Source organism: Hyla sarda, chromosome 5 (assembly GCF_029499605.1).
Source record: "Hyla sarda isolate aHylSar1 chromosome 5, aHylSar1.hap1, whole genome shotgun sequence".
In the NCBI taxonomy this organism is placed as follows: domain Eukaryota; kingdom Metazoa; phylum Chordata; class Amphibia; order Anura; family Hylidae; genus Hyla; species Hyla sarda.
The window spans coordinates 133035272-133062692 of NC_079193.1; the positions used below are offsets into that span (position 1 = coordinate 133035272).

The 27421-nt window shown below is 43.5% G+C and overlaps 1 protein-coding gene across 5 annotated transcripts in view; it reads right to left on the bottom strand.

Annotated features, from left to right (window-relative positions):
* Window positions 1-27421, bottom strand: part of PKD1L1 (polycystin 1 like 1, transient receptor potential channel interacting) — a 329432-nt gene that overhangs the window by 166414 nt on the left and 135597 nt on the right. For all 5 annotated transcript variants that reach the window (XM_056520283.1, XM_056520285.1, XM_056520284.1 and 2 more), the window contains 8 exons: window positions 22672-22814; window positions 20925-21045; window positions 20482-20605; window positions 20212-20407; window positions 19507-19563; window positions 9638-9853; window positions 6238-6477; window positions 4821-4931 (listed from right to left, as the gene is read on the bottom strand). In XM_056520283.1, coding sequence (XP_056376258.1) covers window positions 4821-4931; window positions 6238-6477; window positions 9638-9853; window positions 19507-19563; window positions 20212-20407; window positions 20482-20605; window positions 20925-21045; window positions 22672-22814 — 1208 coding nt within the window. The remainder of the gene's footprint in view (window positions 1-4820; window positions 4932-6237; window positions 6478-9637; window positions 9854-19506; window positions 19564-20211; window positions 20408-20481; window positions 20606-20924; window positions 21046-22671; window positions 22815-27421) is intronic.

Genomic DNA, 27421 nt, shown 5'->3' on the forward strand with positions numbered 1-27421 from the left:
ATCTGACCTCACTAATCAGCTGATGAAAGAGAGCCTGTCTGCTTCAATGAGTGAAGCGATCGCTTGGTGGGAGAGAGATCAATTTGCAACTAATGCAACAGCTGTAGGCACCCTGATTGAAAACCACTGGTCCTTTAAATGGATGCAGCTCATTTATGTTTCAATGGGTGGGGTGGCTGAGGTGTGGGAGGGAGGAAAATTTAATTATGGGATTTGTAGGCAAAAAAGAAAAGTCAAACAGGAAATACCAGTTCACAAAAAGCTAGCCACAGTGTTATGGTGGACTCAAAACATAGCCATTCAGCCCCAAGACAAGCTTAGATCCTTCCTATGCATGTTCATTACTGTCTGGCAGATACGTATTAAAATCCCCTTATGGTGAATAACACCTTTAATTACTTATCTGTTCTTATCAGGAACTAATCAGGCTGATTTTAAGATGTATTCTTACAATAGTGAATTACAGTATTGAAGCTCTGTATTACCTAGTATCAGGCTGATTTTAAGATGTATTCTTACAATAGTGAATTACAGTATTGAAGCTCTGTATTACCTAGTATCATATATAGTTCTGCCTCCGTGATAACAAATCAAACCCAAACCTGATATAAGTGGAGACCGGATCTGAGCCCTCTGCTTTGTCGGGCAGGCCCACCAGCCGGATATTGTTGCGCCTAAGCCTATTCTCCATGTCATCCGCCCTGTCAAGTACAGTCTTAATTTGTCGCTGTATGGATGTCAACTGCGCCGGAATAGTTTGTAAAGTGTCCTCAATGGTGAAAACCCAGCACTCAAACTCTCCAGTGCGCTCACTGAGCTTTTAGATCTCATGATGGAGTATCATGAATTCCTGATGGAGTTCAAAGACCTTGGAAACTGTAATTGTTTGGCAAGATGTGAACGCTGCTAAAAGTTGTGTAAACTTCTGATCAACTGAGTCAGCAGGACATGCAGAATGATGAGATGAGCAGCATCTCTCAGAGCTAGGAGAGCCAGAAAATATAGGAGGAGAGGGTGCAGGAGACAATCCATCTGCCACCTCCGGGGGCCTCGTAGATTGGTCTTTAAGGTCTCTGCACATGCTTCTAAAGCTCTCAGCCAGAGGGGTAGGAGCACAGGAGACACGTCTAGCATGTTCACCGGCAGGTGGAGGACCCTCATTAGAGGAGACCTCATCCTCTGTAGAATGTCTGGCTGCTTCAGCTGCATGTTTATTTTTCTTAGACCGGCTTCTTGGATGTTCCAACAATAGCAATAGAACCACAAAGTCTAGCACGCCTACACTTCAGGGTCAGTGAGGGTTGAAGCAAAGTCCCACAGGGCCCAGGCAGACTCTAAATAGGATAGGAGCCAGATAACCAGAAGAACAAAAGGCCCAGGGGAGAGCGTTCAGGAGACAGTAGAGTCACAGAGTCCAGCACAACAGGGGGCTAACAGCAGTACTCAGGAGCACACAGCCGGGCCTGGTGGGAGCACTCAGCCGCTCAGAATAATGCACAGGGCAAACTCAATCCCTTCCAGGCTGAAGACTCACAGTAGTAGGGGGTCCACCTCGCCACCACCTTCAGGCAGGACCAGAGATTAGCTGCTCAGCCACCAATCTCCCCCAAGTTAGGTTATAGATAGCACTCTCCACTCTCAGCAGAGGCACCTAGTGTTAAAGTCCCTCTGCTGTCACCACCAGCAGCAGCTGCAGTCTGCCGAGGCCGCTCCTGCATTCCTCACTTCCAGGGCACGGGAGTATCCCAGTTAACCGCTAGCCCCGCCCAAGAAAGTCCAGTAATGGCGGACCACTCTCCACCACTAGGGTCTATATGCCTCTACCTCTACCGCCTCCACTGAAGTAATACACAGTGTTCCGCTGCCCAATCAGCAGTTCCCCAGGGATCCCAGATCCCAGCCAGGGCCGCAGCAGCACGAGTCCCAGCGCTCCTCTCTCCACTCACCCGGCATCTCAGGCAGCCACCGGAAGCACAAAAAGGGGGTGAGTTAGTGTCATGTCTGTATTGGCCTGTGTTCACACACAGCTCTTGGTTTGGTTGTGTGTGAACAGTTTTATGTTCCCTCGACAGGGAATAGTTAACATCTCTGGCTTGCTATCCAATTGCTCCTAGGGTGTGTCTAGATAAGGATCAGCTCAGCATAGCCTCAGGGCTGGTGATACTTCATTATATCCTGACTTGCTAAGATGCTGGAATTGCTGCATGGAGCTCTTGGTGAAACACATTTGTTTGAGCTTTTAATCTACTATCTCTGTTTCAGCATGCACTTTGTATTTTCTGGTTTTAGCCAACGTTATGTGGCATGCTCTTAGTAGATTTTAAGCTGCGTTTGTTTAGTCAGTTTTAGGATTTGTATGTTCTTTTTGCTATGTGTCTGTTCACACTGCGTTTTCTCTTGTATCCGATTATATGACGTTCTGTGTTTTCAGTGTGCCGCTGGCCAGTAGTCTATTTGGATTTATTATTATGGCTACTCCTTTAGTGGAGTGGAGTGGAGTGTACAGTTTGTGTGTCCAGTGTGAACAGTGTCCTATGTTGCATCCCTGTTACTCTTCCATGGGGACTCCTTGTCTACTGGAGGTGTTTTGACGGATTGCGATTTATCCTGTCTTGTGTTCAGTGTGAACAGTGTTCTGTAATTATATCCTGTTGTATTCGTTTTTTCTGAGTTGTAACTTGGCATCCCTGCTACCTGTCCATGGGGACTCTGTGTCTACTGGAGGTGTTCGGAGCGATTGCAATTATTCCTGATTAGCGATATATCCCTGTTACTGGTCCGTGGGGACTCAGAGGGTATTGTTATTCTTGTGTCTACCTGAGGTTTTTCTAGGGGATTAAGCTTATTCCTGTTTTGTTCTGGAGTATGTTCAGACTAATCTGTTTTCCTATCTGGTGTTTTGAGCTCTATATGTTTATTAGTTCTTTATTCGGATCTTTGGAGTTCTGTTCATGACCGCTTATCTATTATGTCCTCTGTTTACGACCACTGAGTCCTCTGTTCATGTCTGCTGATATATTATCCTCTGTACTAACTCTATCTGTGCCCTCTGAACTTTATACTATAGAGTTCTATGAACCTGTTATGTTTCTGGTTTGTGACCGACTATTTATTACTATGTGTTATTATTAGGCCCCTGCACTTTAGATAAGGGAGGGCCTGGCACCCAGTTGTCGATCCACTGTTTCGGGTGGATGGACAAGTAGGCAGGGAGAGTGGTTTTAGGGTCAGTTTAGGGCTCACTCTCCCTGTCCCCTGGTCAGTCCCTGACAGTTGGAGACCAAAAGGATGATGTTGACAGCATAATGAGAGCTGGGCTAGCAGGAGCTCAGCTCTCCATGCAGGCCCTGCCCCCGTAAAATACCTTTTGATCTATGTATTGCTGTGATGTCTTTCTGAATTTCTCTTGGGGGCTGGGGGTGCATCCCCTGGAGTATGATAAGCTCCTTTCCTCCCCCAGAGTATGATAAGCTCCTCTGCTCCCCCCTCCCTCTCCCGTCATGAGGTTTTCACAAACATTTTTACATTTGCAAAACTTTCTATCTAAATGCATGCTCTATATAACTTTAATGCAGCCATGTGAAACTATATGGTGCAAGGCCAGAAGAAAAACCTGCATTTTGAGCCAAAAATGTAACATATTTACAGTTTCACATCTTTGTGACCAAAGAGCATGCTTTTTATAACCCAACAGCAGCCACGTGGAACCTATATGGTGCAAATACACAAGAAAGAAGTTCATAAACTGACCAAAGAGAATCCATTTTGCATATAAACAATAGTTTAGCACCTTGTATTGCTTGTCACTGTGCATGTAAATGCTTCTCTTCTTAGAGACTGCAAGCTTTCTGCATCTTATTTGTGCTCTGAGGCACAGAATGGAGATAACCGCACCACCCACCCCCTCCCCTCAGATATTTTAGTCAGTTTTTTGATGGACCAAATAGGCTGGATTTCAGGGTTCGTTTGCAAAATGAAAGAGACAGACCCATAGTGTCCAATTAATTTGTGTAACCATTTTTTCCACATCTTTATCAATCAAATTTTTTAATTAAGGATATTAGGAAAATGCCTACTTTTTAAGGAAGCATTAAATGGGGGAAAAAAAGTAGTTTCTAACAACACTAACACTTTAAGCATGTACAAGGACTAACGCAAAAGTGGTGTCAGGATATCAGGCTCAGGTCAGGAACATTGATCAGCAGGACAGGAGACACCTTAACTCTTCAGGAATTAAACTATTGCTTAGGCACCACAGGAAGGGAGGAGTGCTCTCATATAGGTGGTCCTAGAAGGACAGGAATATCAGGAATGCGCATGGATCCTTAAAGAGGCAGCCCCTATGGGGTGCACCAGAAACTGTTCCCTGCAGCAGGGAGGGAGAACCGAGTGTGTGGCTCGTCTGAGGTAAGCAGTGGGACAGCCACTGGTGTTACAATGTTAATCTTTGCAATATACTTCATTAAAAAAAATCCACATCTAAATGTGAAATTGGTCATTATAAATAACACCACTAGGGGTACTCATACCAGCTGGATGCTGTTGTTGTGGCCACTGAGACAAAATCCAAGTGTGGGTAAGGGCAAACATGATTTTTCCATAAGAGGACACCCTCTCCTCAGTGAACTGTAAGAGTCCAAGTGCTAGGATGGAGAGGGTACAAGGAGATAGAAGACAAAAGAAATTGACTCAATCATGGGGCCCTGAGCTGCAAGCAAGAATGGGTAAGCATGCAGCAACACTGTTTCAAAGGCTTTACATCATCACATTTTCCATAAATAAAGTTCAAATATGGTTGTCAGAGACAAAAAATAACTGACCTGATTTTGGTTATCACTTTCTATGGTGACTGGCGTTATAATATCTCGAGCACTCAGTTTTTTTCTAGTTGAGCAGTCAAAAAGACTAAGGCTTGTGAATTCACCATTAACCTGAAAGATACAGTAAGAGATGTTATTTCAAATATTAATTTCAAATATTTAGGCAAGTTTATTTGTAGGATACAGCATGCTGCAATATCTTTATAACAATGTAATATTAAATTACCCTGTTATTACAGTACAATTTAAATCTCCCAGCATGCTTTGATATGCTAATGTTTGTATATAGCTTGCTATGGTGATGTTTTTTTAGAGAATTGTGAAAAACTTATCCCCTATCCTAAGGATAGGGGATAAGTTTGAGATCGCGGGGGGTCCGACCGCTGGGGCCCCCTGCGATCTCTCTGTACGGGGCCCCGACTGCCGCCGAGATAGCGGGTGTCGACCCCCGCACGAGGCGGCGGCCAACACGCCCCCTCAATACATCTCTATGGCAGAGCCGGAGATTGCCGAAGGCAGCGCTTCGGCTCTGCCATAGAGTTGTATTGAGGGGGCGTGTCGGCCGCCGCCTCGTGCTGAGGTCGACACGCCCCCTTCCCGCGGGCTGTCGGGGCTCCGTACAGGAGATCGCAGGGGGCCCCAGCGGTCGGACCCCCCGCGATCTGCAACTTATCCCCTATCCTTAGGATAGGGGATAAGTTGCTCACCACTGAATCACCACTGGACTACTCCTTTAACACATGGCACTGTACAGTAATGTAATGAAAACTACCCCTATCACATTATAAAGGGCCAATACACACTGTGGAAATTTCACAAGATATCTCCTTGCGGAATCTGCACTGCCCGAAATCGGAGCTTATGTATGTGGTATTTTACTGCGGAAATAAACAGTGGAAATCAAATTCCCATTGACAAATAAGCTATTCTGGGCACAACATACTCTTCTGCAGAATCAGACAGCATGCTCATTCACTCGGCAGAATCAAATACTGAGACCAATGGAAATTTTGAGTGAAGTGTCCGTAGTGTACATGAGGGGTGTATTTCTTAAACTTGTTCACTGTTTCTGCAAGCAACCACCAGAATTGCAAACCAGATAAATACTACTAAATATTCACACTTACGTTTTTTCAATGAAAACACGTAAAAAAACACAGGTGGACCTACTATTCTGTCATTTGGGCAGTTCCTAAATGATCATCTGACAATCATCAGTACTATGGAGCCCATGATTCTGATTGTCCTAGGATCCCAGACAACTTTAATTTTACTCCTGGCTAAAGAATAAATTACTATATACTATAAATCAAGTACAAGCAAATATCTAAGGGATCAACAATATTGTTAAAATCTTTTGCACTGATGTTTTATGTTTTGTCCTAGCATATAAGCTACTGACCACACATGCACTTACCTCAGAAGATGATTTGGCCCAAATGTAAGGATTTTTCTTAAAAGACTTCAGCTGGCTAATGAAACATTTTGAACTAGTATTCTGTCTTTTTGTCTCATTATCCAATATTTTTGGCAAGTAAAATGTTGAGGAACCAATCTTTTGGATATTATTATGTATATTTTCATGCACGAAGGTCTGAAGTTCCAAGAAATTTGTGCTAACAGCAAAATGTTGTTCATTATTTAAAATAAGGTATTTCTAGAGATAAAATAAAAATAACAATAAAAATAAACATTTACATTCAAACAATTAACATGTATCTGTTGTACAGCCATGTCAAAAGTTTTATTTTGTCGGCGTATTAGTGTTCAGACCCTGACCAATTGCAAGAATTAGAGGGTAGAGAAGGATGTAGCTAAGTGCTTTCTCCCCACTCTCTGTGCACATGACAGAGACGGCCCTATAGACGCCCTTACAGTGTGTTTCTGTCTCATGTCACAGAGCTAAAATAAAACATGCTCAGCATGCACTTCTCCGAGCACATTCTAGCTATAGGTTGTGGTCTCTATACTCTTGTGGTTTGTAGTCTCTATATGAAATGTCTCTTCAACATGTCAAAAGAGTTTAATATGTTTAAGTTTAATCATTAAAATGCTAATTGAAATTGCAAAAACTTTAGAATACAAATATACAAAAATGTAAATTAAATTTAGAAAAGAAATAAGTGAAATCATAAATGCTGCCCCATACAGAGACCTGAACAGAAAACTGCATGTTTTTGTTTTATAGTTATTACAGTTGTATTTGTCATACATGTAGTGCATCCAGCCCCCCAAAACTAAATCATCAACTGTCATGAACTGTTGATACCAAACAAGACGAGAGGTTTCACCAGGATATCATGGTATCAAGGCAGATGGGACAAACACATAGTTACACACTTGGGCTAGGTCCATACACTGTTTTTAAACTTAATTTTGAGCTGTAAAAATAACTGTGTGTGAACATAGCCCCTCCCAGTTACTACAGCTGAAAAAGACACAAGTTCATCAGGTTTAAGCAAGGAAGGCAGATGATGAAGGGAAGGGATATGGGTGGCTAAAGGAGGAGGGAATGTGTTTCTACAACATCTGTGTGATTTCTGAATAGGCCATATTTCATCAATAGTAATCTTTTTCTTTTTTGTATTTTTTATGGGGCATCTCAAAAAGCATTCTAGCCTAATGCCATATTGCTAAAGTGCTGCATAATGTGTTAAAGTGCTGTATTATTTGTTATCACTATATAAATAAATATTATTTTATTAAATTATTAATGGGAAAGTCTGGAAAAGTGTTTCCATCTTCAATTCACCATTATAAAAACATTTTTAACTGGTCCAGGACCAAGGTATTTTGGGCCTTCAGAACTAGACTCAGTTTAGCAATTTTAAGTAAACATTATTATAACAGCTATGACTTTGTATTTGTTAGACTACATTTTAATATTTTTATTTGAACTTTTTTGGAGATGTTAGATTTATAGTTTGAAAAATTAAAAAAAATTCTGATTTTGGCATTCTAGTTAATAAGTGCTAGCCTAATATAAACAATGTATTATTAATTAATAGCTATTGTTAATTTCAATAAATGACATGTCTATTTTAAGGTAATGGAGTCAGGGTTAGCATTACAACAATAATGGGTGAGGTGGTCTTCTTTACGTTTTCTTACTTATTTTTTTATTTTTATTGTTCATTCTCAAAGATCAAAATAAAAAGACTTTGGGGTGATTTAGCAAGAGCGGTGCAGATGGCTTTAGCAATCAATCAGATCGCTTTTTTTAATTTTTCAGAGAAAAAAATGAAAAAAGAAACTGATTGCTGATTGGTTGATATAGGCAACTGCACAACAATTACTCTACACAGCTTTTGATAAGTCTCTTTTTTTATTTTTCTAATTTTTTTTTATACTTTATTTGTCAAATAGGGTGTAAAGCTATCTCAGTTTGAAGGAAAATCTACTACAATGACTATAGTCCCTATTAGTGCTTAAACCAAGCCCAAAATATACAATCAACCATCAGCCCCATAGAAACTCTGAAACAACATTTAGGGTAGGGTCACAAATGCCGTATTTTGCTGCATATTTTCCTACTCATTGGAGAAAGCTGCATATTTTGCTACCCATTGACTTCAATGGGTAGGAAAATACGCAGCAGCAAATACACGCAAAATACGCCATGTGTGACCCTATTCTAAAAAAACATTTGTTTAGTTGCTCCGGTGCTCAGAGTTAATACTAAGATATTCTTAACCGGTTGCCGACTAAGGCTCATCCTAAAACGGCAAACGGTGTATAATGTGGGCTCCTGACTCGAGCCCGCATCATACCGGGCGGCCCACACCTGATTCCTGTAGCTGGGACCAGCATTAATAGCAGACTTGTGGTGATTGCTGCGGCCGGCTATTAACCCTAAATGTCTAAAGGGATATTTAAACATCCTTAGTGGTCCAGGGCTTACCTCTTCTGCCGTGGCTGCTGCGGCTCTGAGAATGATAAAGCTTGGCAGGGCCAGGCTTTATCAATCGAGCGCAGAGCACACAGATCAATGTGGATCTATGAAACCACATTGATCTGTATGAGAAATCTAATGATCCCTCCCAAAAGTCCCCAAAGAGGACTAAAAGGGTCAAAAGAAAAAGTTGAATAAAAAGTTTAAAAAAAACACCCATTAACCCCTTCCTTATTAAAAGTTTAAATCACCCCACCTCTACCCAAATTCCATAAAAAAAATATGTAATCATAATAAAAATAAGCATGTGGTATCGCCGCATGCGCAAATGCAAAAGTCTGATCAATACAAAAATGGTACCGATAAAAACTTCAGATCACGTCGCAAAAAAAAAAGAGCTCTCAAACCTCCCCGTACAGTGAAAAAAAAAAGTTATCGGGGTCCGAAGATGACCATTTTAAACGTATTAATTTTCGTGCATGTAGTTATGATTTTTTCCAGAAGTAAGACAAAATTAAACCTATATAAGTAGGGTATCATTTTAATTGTATGGACCTGCAGAATAAAGAGAAGGTGTCATTTTTACCAAAAAATGTACTGCGTAGAAACGGAAGCCCCCAAAAGTTAAAAAATTGTGTTTTATCTTCAATTTTGTCGCACAATGTTTTTTTGGGGGGTTTTGCCGTAGATTTTTGGGTAAAATTACTGATGTCATTACAAAATAGAATTGGTGGTGCAAAAAATAAGCCATCATATGGATTTGTGGGTGCAATATTGAAAGGGTTACAATTTTTAAAAGGAAAGGACAAAAAAACGAAAATGCAAAAACGGAAAAACGCTCGGTCCTTAAGGGGTTAATAACAAATCTTTAAAATAGGCAACTGGGCAGAAAGAGAATTAAGTAAATATGGTTATTACAACTTACCAATATCAAATTACTTATACATTCTACTCCATCCTCAAATACTGTTTTTAGTTCAGGCCATCTGGAATATACCTCCAGAGCACTAGATATCAACAAAATGATATTTTCTACCAGTTTCTTCTGTATTATGTTTCTTCCAATCTCTGTGTAATCAAATGTCTCTTTGACTATTGATTGCGTATAGTTAATAATAAGAGTGGCGCTCTCAGCTGTTACCTATTATACATAAAATGGGATTAAACACTGTAGCTGCATTCTCTGTATATACACTGTGATACAAGTAAACTGCCAACTCTAACAGTTAAATATATGACATCTTCCTTTGTAATGAAATTTTAAGCTAAACTATTTCATAACATATTAATGAAATTGATGAATATAAATAATAGTTATACATAGCACAAGTTGTAGGTTCTAGCATGAAAAAAAACATACCACAGCGATGTTAAATAACAGTTCTTTTAAATTATTATTTCTATAATTATTATGAGTTTTTAGACACTTTTTTTTTTGTCATATAAACCACCTGAGTTTCACATTAATGTGGAGGCTGCTTTAACACTTAATCCTTTATCACATAATCTTTACATCTTTGGTACTATTTGCTTAGATAACTAATTTGTTGGTATACTACATTTATAAAGGTTTACTTAACTAAGTCTAGATGTAATAGGAATATGTGTAGTTGTAGTGTGAACAACAGGGATATATATAGATAAATGGGAAGAAAAAATAATAAATAGGCAGGGATGGAGGTTTAATATTGTGTGTAGTTAGGGATGTGGTGTGGGTCTATTGGTGTAGTGAGAGCAGAGTGTAACTAAGTAGTTGAAAACTAGATACACTGTAGAGATGTGTGAAAATATGTGGTAGGTATGATGTAAGAGATGTGATGTAGGTCTGTAACTGTAATGGGGTCAGAGTGTGGTTAAGTATAGTTTAAGTATGCAAAGACTGGATACACTGTTAAACTAATGGTATGATGGATGTGTCTGTAGCAAAAAGAATCAATAAATGTCTATGTCCAAGGTATAACAAAATTTATTTGATTAAATACAAGGTAACAATTAATGGAAATGCAGGATCCTTGCATTTCCCAGATTAACTTAAAATGGTTTTAAAACAGATTTAAAACATGATATCACATACACAGCTCTTTTCACCCTTAGTATAATAGTTAGAAGTGGGATGCAGGGCAGTGGGAGTGTTACGCCGAGCGCTCCGGGTCCCTGCTTCTCCCCGGAGCGCTCGCGGCGTTCACCTCCGTGCAGCGCCTCGGTCAGACCCGCTGATCGGGAGCGCTGCACTAGTGTCACCGGCGGGGATGCGACCAGCGCAGCAGGGCGCGCCCACCCGCGGCTCGCATCCCAATCTCCTCACCTGCCCCGTCCTCCGTCTGCTCAGTCCCGGCGCGCGGCTCTGCTCCCTAGGGCGCTCGCGTGCCAGCTCTCTGAGATTTAAAGGGCCAGTGCGCCATTGATTGGCGCCTGGCCCAATCAGTACCTGCACCTGCTCCCTCCTTATAAAAACCCACTTCCCCTTCCTGTCATCGCCGGATGTTGTTGCCTAGTGCCAGTGAAAGCATTTTGTGTATGTTCCAAGCCAGTGTTCCAGACCCTCTGCTGTTGCCCCTGACTACGATCCTTGCTGCCTGCCCTGACCTTCTGCTACATCTGACCTTGCTCTTGCCTTGTCCCTTGTACCGCGCCTGTCTCAGCCGTCAGCTGGGGTTGAGTCGCTATCGGGTGGAACAACCTGGGGGTTACCTGCAGCTGCATGTCCATCCCGCTTTGTGGCGGGCTCTGGTGAAAACCAGTAACCCCTTAGACTCCGTTCCCCTGGTACGGCCCACGTCATCACCCCACTGACACAGAGGATCCACCACCAGTGTCCTTGCTGCATGCCTATCCGGATCCTAACAGTAGATCCGGCCATGGATCCCGCTGAGGTCCCGCTGCCTAGTGTCGCTGACCTAACCACGGTGGTCGCCCAGCAATCCCAACAGATCGCGCAACAAGGACAGCAGCTGACTCAACTGACCGTCATGCTGCAACAACTCTTGCCACAGCATCAGCAATCATCTCCTCCGCCAGCTCCTGCATCTCCTCCGCAGCAAGTGGCCGCTCCCAGCCTCCGCCTGTCTCTACCGGACAAGTTTGATGGGGACTCTAAACAGTGCCGTGGTTTCCTGTCCCAATTTTCCCTACACTTGGAGATGATGTCGGACCAATTCCCCACTGAACGGTCTAAGGTGGCTTTCGTGGTCAGTCTCCTGTCTGGAAAGGCCTTGTCATGGGCCACACCGCTATCCTGCCACTGCTACTATCCAGTCCTTCTTCGCTGAAGTTTGTAGTGTCTTCGAGGAGCCAGCCCGGGCCTCCTCTGCCGAGACTGCTTTGCCGAACCTAGTCCAAGGGAGTTCTTCCGTAGGCGAATATGCCATCCAGTTTCGTACCCTCGCCTCAGAGCTATCCTGGAACAATGAGGCCCTCTGCGCGACCTTCAAGAAAGGCTTATCCAGCAACATCAAAGATGTACTGGCCGCACAAGAAATTCCTGCTAACCTGTCTGAACTTATCCATTTGGCCACCCGCATCAACATGCGTTTCTCTGAAAGACACCAGGAGCTCCGACAGGAAATGGATCTTGTTCGCACCAGGCGATTTCTCTCCCGGCTCCTCTCTTCCAAAGTCCACTGCAATCTGTTCCTGTGCCTTCTGCCGAGGAGGCTATGCAAGTGGATCGGTCCCGCCTGACCCTACAAGAGAGGACTCGCCACCGTAACGAGAATCTATGCCTGTACTGTGCTAGTACCGAACACTTCCTAAAAGACTGTCTTATCCGCCCTCCGCGTCAGGAGAGACGCACTCTGTTACCTCACAAAGGTGAGACGACTCTAGGTGTGAATTCTGCTTCTCCACGTCTCACTGTGCCTGTGCAGATTTCTCCTTCCGCCAACTCCTCTTTCTCTGCTGTGGCCTTCTTGGACTCCGGTTCTGCAGGAAATTTTATTTTGGCCTCTTTTGTTAATAGGTTCAGCATCCCAGTGACCAGTCTCGTCAAGCCGCTCTACATTTCTTCTGTCAACGGAAATGCTTATGAGCATTTAACTGCATCACGAAAAAATAGAATTTATTTTCCTATAAAACTGCACCTCTGAAATCCTTCTCAGTCTGACATGGCTCCAACGTCATTCTCCTACCCTTGACTGGACCACCGGGGAGATCAAAAGTTGGGGTCCATCTTTCCCAAACAATGCCTCAAGTCTGCTTCCACTTGTCAAACCCCTGTGGCTCCACCTATACCGGGTCTTCCCAAGGCCTACCAGGACTTTGCTGATGTTTTCTGCAAAAAACAAGCAGAGATCTTACCACCTCATAGGCCTTATGACTGCCCCATTGATCTCCTTCCTGGTACCACTCCACCCTGGGGCAGGATCTACCCTCTGTCTGCCCCAGAGACTCAAGCCATGTCCGACTATATCCAGGAGAACCTAAAGAGAGGTTTCATTCAGAAGTCCTCATCCCCTGCTGGAGCGGGGTTCTTCTTTGTCTCTAAAAAAGACGGATCCTTACGGCCATGCATTGACTACCGCGGTTTAAATAAAATCACCATCAAAAACCGTTATCACCTGCCTTTGATCTCTGAACTCTTTGACCGTCTTTGTGGTGCCAATATTTTCACTAAATTGGACTTAAAAGGCGCATATAATCTTATTCGCATCAGGAAAGGTGATGAGTGGAAGACCGCATTCAATACCAGAGATGGACATTTCGAATATCTATTTATGCCCTTTGGGCTCTGCAACACCCCTGCAGTCTTCCAGGACTTCGTTAATGAGATATTTCGGGACTTATTATATACCTGTGTTGTGGTTTACCTGGACGACATCTTTATTTTCTCCTCTAGCCTGGAGGAACACCGTCGTCATGTCCGTCTAGTGCTCCAAAGACTTCGTGTAAATCACCTGTATGCCAAAATGGAAAAATTTCTCTTTGAATGCAATTCTCTTCCTTTCCTAGGTTACCTAGTCTCTGGCCAAGGGCTTCAAATGGATCCAGACAAACTGTCAGCGGTTTTAGATTAGCCACGCCCTTCAGGACTCCATGCTATCCAACGCTTTCTGGGATTTGCCAAATACCACCGACAGTTTATTCCCCATTTCTCCACCATTGTGGCCCCTATTGTGGCCCTGACCAGGAAGAATGCCAACCCTAAGCCATGGCCTCCTCAAGCAGATGAGGCCTTCAATCGTCTCAAAACTTCCTTCACTTCTGCTCCAGTGCTGTCCAGACCTGATCCATCGAAACCTTTCTTGCTGGAAGTGGACGCCTCCTCAGTCGGAGCCGGAGCCGTACTTCTCCAAAAAAACTCTACTGGACGTAACATTACTTGTGGTTTCTTTTCTAAAACTTTCTCTCCGGCAGAAAAAAATTACTCCATTGGAGATCGTGAACTTCTAGCCAGCAAGTTAGCACTCAAAGAATGGAGGCATCTATTGGAGGGTTCCAAACACCCCATTGTCATTTACACTGACCACAAGAATCTCTCGTACCTCCAGTCTGCTCAGCGTCTGAATCCTCGCCAGGCTAGATGGTCGTTGTTTTTTTGCCCGCTTTAACTTCGAGATTCACTTCCGTCCTGCAGACAAAAACGTCAGGGCTGACGCCCTTTCACGTTACTCTGATGCCACCGAATCTGAAGCCCCTCTGCAGCATATCGTACCTCCTGAGTGCCTGGTCTCCTCTGCTCCAGCTTCTCTGGGACAAACTCCTCCTGGAAAGACTTTTGTTCCTCCACGCCAGCGCCTCAAGATCCTCAAATGGGGACATTCCATGCTGGCATTAAAAAGTCCATCCAGCTTATTTCTCATTTGTATTGGTGGCCTACGCTAGAGAGTGACGTCACTGATTTAATTCGGGCCTGTACTGTTTGCGCCCGGGATAAAACCCCTCGCCAGAAGCCTGCTGAACTCCTCCTTCCTTTACCCGTCCCCGAGCAGCCATGGTCCCAAATTGCCATGGATTTTATTACGGATCTGCCTGTATCCCATGGCAACACCGTCATCTGGGTGGTCGTTGATCGTTTCTCCAAAATGGCACACTTCATTCCACTTCTAGGTCTTCCTTCTGCGCCACAATTGTCGAAGCAATTTTTTCTGCATATTTTTCGCCTTCACTGGCTTCGCACGCATATCGTCTCGGATAGAGGCGTTCAATTTGTGTCGAAATTTTGGAGAGCTCTCTGTAACCAATTAAAAATCAAATTACATTTCTCATCCTCCTATCACCCCCAATCCAATGGACAAGTAGAGAGTAAGCCAGATTCTTGGTGACTATTTGCGACATTTTGTCTCCTCCCGCCAAGACGATTGGGTCGACCTACCCTGGGCTGAATTCTCGTACAATTTCAAAAATTCGGAATCCTCTGCCAAATCCCCGTGCTTTGTGGTGTACGGCCGTCATCCTCTGCCCCCCCTCCCCATTCCCACGTCTTCTGGACTGCCTGCTGTAGATGAAGTTACCCGGGACTTCTCTGTTATCTGGAAGTAGACTCAAAAGTCGCTCCTACTGGCCTCGTCTCGTATGAAGAGACATGCTGATAAGAAGAGAAGAACTCCTCATGTCTTCGCTCCTGGGGACAAAGTGTGGCTATCTGCCAAGTATATCCGCTTTCGCGTTCCCAGCTACAAGCTGGGCCAACGTTACCTTGGACCATTCAAAATCAAGAGTCAAATCAATCCTGTCTCCTACAAACTTCATCTTCCTCCTTCTCTTCGTATCCCTAACTCCTTTCATGTTTCCCTTCTCAAACCTCTCGTTCTTAACCGCTTTTCCCCCAAGGTCACTGCTCCTGCTCCTTTCTCTGGCACCTCTGATGTCTTCACTGTAAAGGAAATCCTCGCCTCCAAGGTAGTCAGAGGTAAAAAAAAAAAAATTCTCGTAGACTGGGAGAATTGTGGCTCCGAAGAGAGGTCTTGGGAACCCGAGGATAATATCCTCGACAAGGAGCTCATCCACAGGTTCCTAGGCTCCAAAAAGAGGGGGAGACCAAAGGGGGGGGTACTGTTACGCCGAGCGCTCCGGGTCCCTGCTCCTCCCGGAGCGCTTGCGGCGTTCACCTCCGCGCCTTGGTCAGACCCGCTGACCGGGAGCGCTGCACTAGTGTCACCGGCGGGGATGCAACTCGCGTAGCGGGACACGCCCGCCCGCGGCTTGCATCCCAATCTCCTCACCGTCCTCCGTCTGCTCCCTAGGGCGCGCGCGCTGGCTCTCTGAGATTTAAAGGGCCAGTGCGCCATTGATTGGCTTCCCATTCCTGTCAATGCCGGATCTTGTTGCCTAGTGCCAGTGAAAGCGTTTTGTGTATGTTCCAAGCCAGTGTTCCAGACCCTCTGCTGTTGCCCCTGACTACGATCCTTGCTGCCTGCCCTGACCTTCTGCTATGTCCGACCTTGCTCTTGCCTTGTCCCTTGTACCGCGCCCGTCTCAGCCGTCAGCTGGGGTTGAGTCGCTATCGGGTGGAATGACCTGGGGGTTACCTGCTGCTGCAAGTCCATCCCACTTTGCGGTGGGCTCTGGTGAAAACCAGTAACCCCTTAGACTCTGTTCCCCTGGTACGGCCGACGTCATCACCCCACTGACACAGAGGATCCACCACCAGTGTCCTCGCTGCATACCTATCGGGATCCTGACAGGGAGTTGGTATGAGCGCCTGCAGTGCACTTGCAGGCGCTGTAGTCCCCAAATTTGCAGCCCACTGTTAGGGTAGAAACTGTTCTACAGATGGGAATGTTTTTAAGTCACTTATACAAGGGGGGTTTGGTCCTCCGGGTGAAATAAAACACAGCAAGGGGTCCGATGTATAGTAAAGAGAGGTGACCGTGGGACAAGGTAGCGCGGCGGCTTGGCGGCCGTAAGAAGCGTGTATAGGAGCGGCACTGCGACCGGCAGATGGTGTTGGGACCACGGCACGGCAGCCGTCAGATAGAAATACGGCACGGTGGCCGTTCGGTAACCAGTTTGGTACACTGTACCGCTTACCCTCGGATGTGGCAGTCCTTGCACCTCCTGGCTGTGACAGCGGTGACCGGTATCTCTGTCTCCGGGGACGGATCACGGAGTCTGCAGAAGTTGGGTGAGCGGTGTAGCAGTGGTGTGTCCTGATGTTGAAGTCCTGGATATCTTCTAGGTGCGCGCTCTTGTTTTTCACGGTTCTCTTTGTATGCCGAGTGCTGTGGTACAGCGGAGGTAATCGTCCTTGTGGTATAGCAGGTAGGGGTTGGTGACAAAGTGCTGCTGGTGATTTTGATGTGTGGTGATGGAGATCAGACGCGTTTTGGTCCGTCTAGGACCTTCCTCAGTGATCTATCTGGATACAATGGGTGTGGGTGCTATATATGTGCAAAATTGGCGGGAAAATAAAGTTTCAAACAAGACCCGGTTCGGACTGCTTGGACATAGACAGATGTGTGGTGGAAGGAGACATAGTGGAGTTGGAATGGACTCTTATGTTGATTTAAAATGCAGTGTGGCAATCATGGTCATTAGAGTTTTATAGTAGTATATATACTTATATACTGCTATAAAACTCTAATGACCATGATTGCCACATAAGAGTCCATTCCAACTCCACTTCGGCTCCTTCCACCACACATCTGTCTATGTCCAAGCAGTCCGAACCGGGTCTTGTTTGAAACTTTATTTTCCCGCCAATTTTGCACATATATAGCACCCACACCCATTGTATCCAGATAGATCACTGAGGAAGGTCCTAGACGGACCAAAACGCATCACCACACATCAACATCACCAGCAGCACTTTGTCACCAACCCCTACCTGCTATACCACAAGGACGATTACCTCCGCTGTACCACAGCACTCAGCATACAAAGAGAACCGTGGAAAACAAGAGCGCGCACCTAGAAGATATCCAGGACTTCAACATCAGGACACACCACTGCTACACCGCTCACCCAACTCCTGCAGACTCCGTGATCCGTCCCCGGAGACGGCCAGGAGGCGCAAGGACTGCCACATCCAAGGGTAAGCGGTACAGTGCACCAAACTGGTTACCGAACGGCCACCGTGCCGTATTTCTATCTGACGGCCGCAGTGCCGTGGTACCAGCATCATCTGTCGGTCACAGTGCCGCTCCTATACCCGCTTCTTACGGCCGCCAAGCCGCCGCGCTACCTTCTCCCACGGTCACCTCTCTTTAGTATACATCGCACCCCTTGCTGTGTTTTATTTCACCTGGAAGACCAAACCTACCTTGTATACGTGACTTAAAAACATTCCCATCTGTAGAACAGTTTCTACCCTAACAGTGGGCTGCAAATATGGGGACTACAGCGCCTGCAAGTGCACTGCAGGTGCTCATACCAACTCCCATTGCCCTGCATCCCACTTCTAACTATAATACTAAGGGTGCAAAAGAGCAGTGTATGTGATATCATGTTTTAAATCTGTTTTAAAACCATTTTAAGTTAATCTGGGAAGTGCAAGGATCCTGCATTTCCATTAATTGTTACCTTGTATTTAATCAAATTAATTTAGTTATACCTTGGACATAGACATTTATCGATTCTTTTTGCTACAGACACATCCATCATACCATTAGTTTAACAGTGTATCCAGTCTTTGCATACTTAAACTATACTTAACCACACTCTGACCCCATTACAGTTACAGACCTACATCACATCTCTTACATCATACCTACCACATATTTTCACACATCTCTACAGTGTATCTAGTTTTCAACTACTTAGTTACACTCTGCTCTTACTACACCAATAGACCCACACCACATCCCTAACTACACACAATATTAAACCTCCATCCCTGCCTATTTATTATTTTTTCTTCCCATTTATCTATATATATCCCTGTTGTTCACACTACAACTACACATATTCCTATTACATCTAGACCTTGAGAAGAAGCCAAACCACTGTTTTTCATACCCAAAGATTACCCTGAGTGTTAAGAGGATATCACTCCTTGGCTAAATTCTCGGTCAGATTCTTGTGGTAGATAGAGTACCTCCATATTGTTATTATCTTTTACTTAGCTAAGTGCGATTGAAGCATCAATCAATCTACCACCCTATATATTCAGCTAGACTAAACATGTGATGATTTTAAATACTCTCCTATACTTGTAAAACACTGCATAATATTGTTCTTGTAAATAAAAAAAATAACTATATACCTTTAAGCTTCAAAGCCACATTTGAATGTAGTAAATGATGTTGACCCATATAACAAATATTTAAAAAAGTGAAACACACTTTGTCAAGCACGTTTCCAATGACAGAAGTGACTAAAAACAGGCAATTTTCAAGTAATATTTTGCGGTTCAGTTCTTAATTATGCAGCAATACTGTATGCAATGTCACTTCTATATTACATTTGCTGCACCCAGCCCAGCAAATATTCAATGAGAAGTAACTATATGACTTGCTCTTCAGTATGTACAGTAGCAGGGACTCCTTTCTTGACAGGAGTCCCTGCTCCTATACACCAGCCCAGAGGTATATGAGGATGCGCTATGCATCGCCCTACTACATTTGCTGGGGGTCTCATTTGGCCCAGTAAGTGTTGGACCAAATCCAAATCAGCCATTGAAATAGAACCAACTCAACAACCAATTTACAGTGAATCCTCAAAAGGAAAGGTGTCATAAGGAAAGGAAAAGTGTCTAACATCTGCTAAGATGCACCAAATCTAAACCATAGTGCACCACTCTGATAAATTTAGTGTATCCTCTGCATATCAAATCTACTGTCTAGTTTATGCTGGCTACTTTTAAGCCACTATTAATAAATCTGTTGTAATTCACATTAATCATTGTGTCAGACATACCTGGTTTGTAGCATTAAAGAGATCTCTCAGCATTGATATAATATCATTTAGTTCGTTCTGCATGGGAAATATTGAACGGGAAAAAACGTAGTTTGTATGAATTTTTAAATACATCTTTCTCATAGCCTTTTATATTAATATACCAAAAATTATCCATATAATGCATACATGTCTCTTGTTTGCAGTGTGCTGCATTTTTTGTATGTTTGCAGCTATAGCTTCATATTGTTTGGAAGTGTAGACCAACTTTGCTTTTTTCAATAGTTTCTAAGTCTGAGCTCACACATGGATAATAATTAGCATTATTGCATCTAATTAATGCATGCATTTTTGCAGCAAATTGCCAAAATTGTGGTAAAAATTGCACATTTCCCCATGATTATACCACGATTTTGGTATGTGTCACTTATTTATGTGGCTGTATAAAATGTGGCCTTATTTATATTGTGCGCACAGACGCAACCACAGAATCCATTAATGTTAAAAATGTGCATTCAATTTTGCAGACACATTTTTACTAATAAAATATGCCTGAAAAAACACTGTTAACATAACCTAATAGTATTTTATTATCAGAATATTAATGTTACAGAAAGATTTGCTAATTTATAATAATTTTTAGTACTATTACTTAGTATTAAATCAATTATTATTTCTTTATGATATATACATATATATTTATAGAGATACACTAGAAATCTTTACCTGGTTACTAAAAGATAAGCCTTGAACAATGAAAATAAGTTTGTTTCTAATTTGCGACTGTTGCTCAAAAGCCTTTTTACCATCCTCTGTATTAAGCCGATTAAGGACTGTAGTTAACAACACGACGTAGTTTCGAACCTCAATGTGATTTCCCATTAACATAAGTGTAGAAAGATTTCTCAAGCTCTCTTTAAATCTATGCAAAGAAATTTTTTTTAATTAAACAAATAAAACCGTAATAATTCCTGTTTTGATTCCTCAAATACTTACAGTTTAAGTTGTGGCTGCGGGTTACTAGACGTGTTGTGGAAGACAATGGGTAGCACAGTCACATTTACTGGGCAGGGTTGTGTTTGCGATCCATAAATATTTGTTATTTGTGTAAAAACAGTAACTGAAAAACATAAGACCTTGTCAATAATTTATATAAAAAGTAGAGAGGATAAAGGGTACGCAATCCATTAACAGGGGGCCATGTTTCTGGCAAACAACTGCTTGATTATCTGTGCCTAATGGACACATTCATACTGTATATCATATCATACCTTTCCATTTTTAGGAGGCTGTGCAAACTCTTGCCATTACACCAAAGCCATTTACCTATATTTTAGGCAGAAGACACTTTCTTGATGACATTCTTTATCTGAAGTCTTTAAAGCACAAATGATAATCTGAACTTCTTAATATATATCATGAGTTATGAAAATATGTACCTTGATATCCACCAGATGGATCGCCGGAAGGCAAATTAAAATAATATTGAATGTCTCTTCCTTTATACAGAGACTTTCTTGATAACTTCCCTACTTGGTAACTGAATTCATAGTTAAGGTCCTGTGTAGAAGTAGCAATAAGAAATTAATCATTACTATGTCATAATAACTGTGCAGTCTTAAAGGGTACCTCATCAAAAAAAAACTTTTGATATATTATAAATTAATGTATGCAGAATAACTTTACAATTGCATGGTATTAAAAAATAGGCTTCTTTCTATTTAATTTTCCACTTTGAAGAAATGACCACTAGGGGTCTCCCTACCAGTCCTGGCAGCAAGCATTTCAGACTCATGCTGGAGTCCTAAAAACTACGAGCTGCCAGTCTGCTTTGTTCACAAAGGAGAACACTCAGAGCTGCCAGCCTGCTTTGCCAAAGCAGGCTGGCAGCTCTGAGTGTTTAGGACTCCAGCATGAGTCAGAAATGCTTGCTGACAGGACTGATTGGGAAAAATACAATAGAAAGAAGCATATTTTTAATTAACATGCTATTGGAAAGTTATTCAACATTCATTAATCTAAAATATATCAAAAGTTTATTTGATGAGAGGTACCCTTTAACAATAACACATTAAATCTCATAGTTTTTTCATCACCTGCACAACTGTTATGGTGTTGATCAGTATTACGGTAATAGTTAGAAAACCTAAACTGTTACGTTTATTGCCCGTCTATAAACGTAACAAGCTATTAACATTGTACTTGGCAAAGATGAGCACAGACCAAAAGGTTTGTCCTCCATGCAACTAGCACTACAATTTTCATCTTTACTTTTTTTTCTTAATTTATTTTTATTTTTTGTTTTACTTTTCTGAGCCTCATTGCTGTATTTAAGGCTTTACATAGAAGGAATGTGTTTTTTTTACTTAGGCAATGTACATCATTTTTCCAAGTTAGAAGTTTCAGTGTATGCTAAAACAAAATTACCAAAAAGTGGCTCCTACAAAAGAACAAGGCAGCTGTATCAAACAAAATGTGCCTGTGCTGTACCATAAGTCAGCAGAGTGCTAATTATGTTTTTTTTTTTGCTTTGTCCTGCCATTGCTTGTCCCTTTGTATTTTGTGTCAAGGGGGCTGGAACCCCTTTTAAGTGAATATTTATAAGGAAGGCTAGACAGAGAAGTAACATTCTCAGTGGTCAAAAAGTACTGATAATGCAGCACAGCATCTACTTACTGGATGTATGTAATGTACCTTAATTCTGTCTAACCCCTCTGAATCTAGTAACAAGACATAAGCATTCGGAAATGTTTAAAGTTACCCTGACATTTAAAAAAACTTTTGACTTGAAACAATTGGAGTCTCAGTACTGAGACCTTCACCAATCAGCAGAACAAAGAGAAGCATGAGGCAGTGTGCTCCTCTCCCCGGCTTGTAATATTCATCCTGAAGCCCCATTTAAAGTCCATGGGGCTGTCCAGTGAAGCAGAACAAAAATTGCTATAAGCTAGAAAGGGAAGCAAGCTACTGTGTGCTTCTCCCTGCTTGGTCTCCTGATCACGGGGGTTCCGATCATAACTTTTGACAATTGAAAACTTTTTTTGAAATTTTGAAATGACAGGGACACTTTCAATACCTTGTCATTTCTGTCATCTTCAAACTATAATTTTTTTAAAATAAAATACACACACACATATAACATTATTATTATTATTTGGTGACAAAAGCTATTTTCCAACAGTGTACCTCTTTTCCTGATGTGCAGAAGATGCTAAAAATGGTGAACACCTCAATACCACTTTTGGGTTGAACCTGACAAGTCATTTTGCGTGACATTTCGCTTACTGTAAAGTATAGTTGTGACTTTCCAAGCTTGTATCCACGTGATTCTACAAAGTTGAAAAATAAGTCATATTTCAATAGACAGAAGGGCATACTACTTGGAAGCAAACAACCCATACTTGGGACATATTAACACATAAGTAATTGAAGGCTTATTCCCAACTTGCAAAGTTATCCCCTATCCAACAAGCTGAACAATATACCTCCGACTGTTGGGATACCTACTGAGCACTAGAACAGAGGAACCTGTCCTCTAGATGAATAGGGAACAAAATGTGTGCACGGCCAGCTCTTCATTAATTATCTATGGGGCTTTTGAACCTTGTAAACCTAAGCACCACCCAGTATGGGAGACTCCAGCAGGGCTTATCCTACTGTGGCATAAAAACATAGGGGTTATTTATCAATAATGGTCTTGGCTAGATCATTTTTGTTGTTTGTCTAGATGCATTTTTTTGGGCGGTGGAGACCATATAGTGGCTGAATGACACAGCCTGCAGATGGCAGAAGTATGAGGACAATATATAGTGGCTGAATCCCACAGACTGGAGTTGGCGGCAGCAAGAGGAGACCATATAGTTGCTGAATGACACAGCTGGGAGTTGGTGGCATCAGCATGAGGTGAACATATGGTGGCAGTATGAGACAGCCTGGAGCTGGCATCAGCATGAGGAGAATATATGGTGGCAGAATGAGACAGCCTGGAGCTGGCATCAGCATGAGAAGAACATATGGTGGCAAAATTAAACAGCCTGGAGCTGGCATCAGCATGAGGGGAACATATGGTGAAAGAATGAGACAGCCTGGAGCTGGCATGAGGAGCAAAAATGGTGGCAGAATGAGACAGCCTGGAGGTGGCATCAGCAGCATCAAGAGTCCTGAAAGTGACCCGGCGACAGAGTGGGGCGGTGGGTGGCAATACCAGTACCTGGTGAGGAAGGTGGGTGAAAAAGAGGAGAACATGGCATCAGATGTGTGGCATCAGGGGAGTGGCAGAATCAGAATAGTAGCTGAGGCAGGTAGGAAGAAGAAGAAAACGGTCTCTTTTGTAAAACGAATAGTGAAAAATTTGAAAAATTCAGACCTCTAGGCACAGTTAGTATTTTTTGTGCGTATAATGGAGAATAATACGATTAGAGATATGGCTGGTAGTAAAATATATTACACTTTATTAAGTAGTTTAAAATAGCATCAAGTCTCTGAGCAGGGCACTTTCTACAGAGACAGGAGTTGGTATAATATAGTTTATGTTAAAAGCAGTTTATCATATTATGGTATAAATAATAGTTTTAAAATAGTGGTTACCAGTCTTGAAAAGGATAATAAATGCAGTGGATAATAAAATAGTTTCAGCGCTGGAAATATGCAGCTTGTGGGTGACATAGTTATAGTCTGTTATAGTCTATTGTATTAGTAAAATAGCGGTGTGTAGGTTGGCACGGGTGCTGGTGCTCACAGCGCACCTGGCCTGATGGAAAATACCTGCAATTTTAAGATGAAGATGTCTTGGCACGTTGGTCTGTTAGACAGATGGCTCGGAGCTGCATCCAGCCCTGGATAGGTGAGTTGCCGGCAGCGAGAATATGGTATCGCAGGAGGGGGGATATGCAGAGCACTTATTTTTGCCAATGAAAAAGGGGGTTCTCCCAAAAATGCATCTGGCTACTATCCAGCAATCTTATTTGCCATTCCTATCCTTGACAAGGATCTAACCTTCATTCTCAAGCGTTGGAGTCCCCTACCTGGCAGACCACCATCCACTGAGCAACTGCCACAGCACGAAGACGCGGCCGCAGTGAGTGCTCTGCACATACCCGCTCCCGCAATCCCATATCCTCGCTGCCGGCAACTCCCCTATCCAGGGCTGAACGCAGCTCCGAGCCATCTGTCTAACAGACCCAGACATCTGCCAAGACATCTTCACCACAGACGGGACAAACTCTCAAAGAAGATTGCAGGAATTTTGCATCAGGCCGGGTGAGTTGTGAGCAGCAGCACCCATGCCAACCTGCACACCGCTATTTTACTAATACAATAGACTATAACATACTATAACTACTATAACATACTATACCCACAAACTGTATATTTCCAATGCTGCAACTATTTTTATTTTATTTTCTATTGCATTTATTATCCTTGTCAAGACTGGTAACCACTATTTTAACCCCTTAAGGACCATGGACGTACGCGTACGTCTAAGCATCCTGATAGTTAAGGACCAAGGACGTACGCGTACGTCCGTGGGAATTTCGGTCCCTGCCGTAACGGCTCCCCCCCCCCATGTCGGTGATCGCAGAAAATCACAAGTGAATTCACACTTGCAATTTACTGCGATTCCGGTGATGTGGGTCACTGGGGAACCCACTGACCCGGAGATACAAGGTGATGGGGGGGGGTGTAGGATACACCCCCAATCACCTCCTGTATCTATGGGGAGGTGGCGATTTTGTCACCCCACCCCCCCCCAGGATCGCTGCTATTGGCTGGACGATCGTCCATCCAATAGCAGCCGGCAGGGGAGAGGTTAACAGCATCCTCCTGCAGCTCCCGCGGCTGGCTGAGTTCAGTCAGTGGTCAGAGCTGCAGGAGGAAGCCAGGGACCCCCCCTCGGCCGAGATCGGAGCCCCCTCAGGAGATCAGAGGCCCCCATAGAACAGGGAAAGAATCCAGCCCAGGGAAAGTTAGGGAAAATAAAGTGAAAGTAAAAAAAAAAGTTAAAAAAAAATTCCCCCCCGACCCCCTAATAGGTCCCCAAGGGTCCTCTGCAGTTTTTTCAGTGGGACCCGGGCCCTATTAAGGGTTCAGGGCGCTGCAATTTGCCCCCCCCCCCCCTTTTTTTGGGGCCACAGCAGCTTTTTTTTTAACCCCATATAACGGTGTGTGATTTCACACACCGTTATATAATACAGTCATAACAAACACACATACACTACATACTCCCCTGCCCCCCACTCACACACCTCCCCCCCACCACCACCACCGTGGAAAGAAAGATTCACTGAAATTGACTATTTCCGTTATTTTTTCAGTGACAGTTTTGTCAATCACATGGTGGAGCAGATGAATCTGTACGCCAGGCAGTTCATCGCCCACCACCCTGATTCTGTTTTGGCCAGGCCCAGTGAATGGTACGCCATTGATGCAGCAGAAATGAGGACATTTTGGGGCCTCTTGCTGAATATGGGCCTGGTCAAAAAGCCAAGTGTCAGGGAGTACTGGAGCGGGGACATCTTCTACCAGACCCCGCTTTACAGTATGGCCATGGCACAGAGGCGGTTCGAGGCCATTCGGACATGCCTCCATTATGCAGATAATGAGGCATGTCCACCCCGAAGTGATCCCACCTATGACTGGCTTTACAAAGTGAGGCCAGTCATCGATCACTTTGGGGCCAAATTTTTGGAGGCCTACATACCCCTCAGGGAGCTCTCGGTCGATGAGTCTCTTATCAGTTTTAAGGGGAGACTCATCTTCCGCCAGTATATTCCCTCGAAGCAAACAAGGGTATGGCGTGAAGCGCTATAAACTTTGTGAGAGTACCTCCGGGTACACTTACAAGTTTATAGTGTATTAGGGATGAGATTCCCATATTGAACCCCCAGATTGTTCCCCCACTCTGGGTGTTAGCGGGAAAATCGTTTGGGAGCTTGTGCACCCATTGCTGGATAAGGGTTACCACGTGTACGTGGACAACTTTTATACCAGCATCCCTCTGTTCACATCCCTTGCCGCCAGATCCACATCCGCTTGTGGGACCGTTCGGAAAAACCAGAGAGGCCTCCCTCTAAATTTTCTGCAGACACCTATGCCCAAGGGTGAGTCCCGTGCCCTTACCAATGAAAACCTGTTGCTGGTAAGGTATAAGGATAAGAGGGATTTCCTTATGCTGACCACTATTCATCATAACGGCAGCTCACCTGTCCCTGTGCGAGGTACCACAACAAGGGTCCTCAAGCCTGATTGTATTCTGGACTACAATCGGTATATGGGGGCAGTTGACCTTTCTGATCAAGTCCTCAAGCCATACATGGCCATGCGGAAAACACGTGTATGGTACAAAAAAGTTGCGGTCGACTTGGTACAGGTTGCCATGTACAACCCTTTTGTACTGTACCATAACGCTGGCAACACAGGGACATACCTTCAGTTCCAAGAAGAAGTTCTAAAGGTTCTGATCTTTGGCGACCGGGAAATAGTAGGCCAGACTTCCCAAGGAACTGAAGTAATAGGTGCCAGGATCGTCCCAGGCCAACACTTTCCAGGTGAATTCCCCCACACTGGAAAGAAGGGACGAACCCAGAAAGATGCAGAGTGTTACAGGAGGGGTATTCGGAAGGACACCACCACTCAATGTGACACTTGCCCCGATCATCTGGGCCTCTGCATTAAAAATTGCTTCAGGGAGTACCACACTTCCATGCAGTACAAAATTTTCCCTTTTCATTTTAATTTTCCACAATTTGACCCCAATGTACCAAGTCCAGAGTACATTGCAAATTTCAACCCAATAAAATCACTAAATTGTCCAAAAAAACTCTTTTATAAAAAAAAACTAAAAACCTGATAAGACCTCTGGGGGTATTTTTTCCAAAAATGGGCCATGGGTCACTGATTTACTATCATGGGGTACTTTTTTATGTTGCCTCAAATG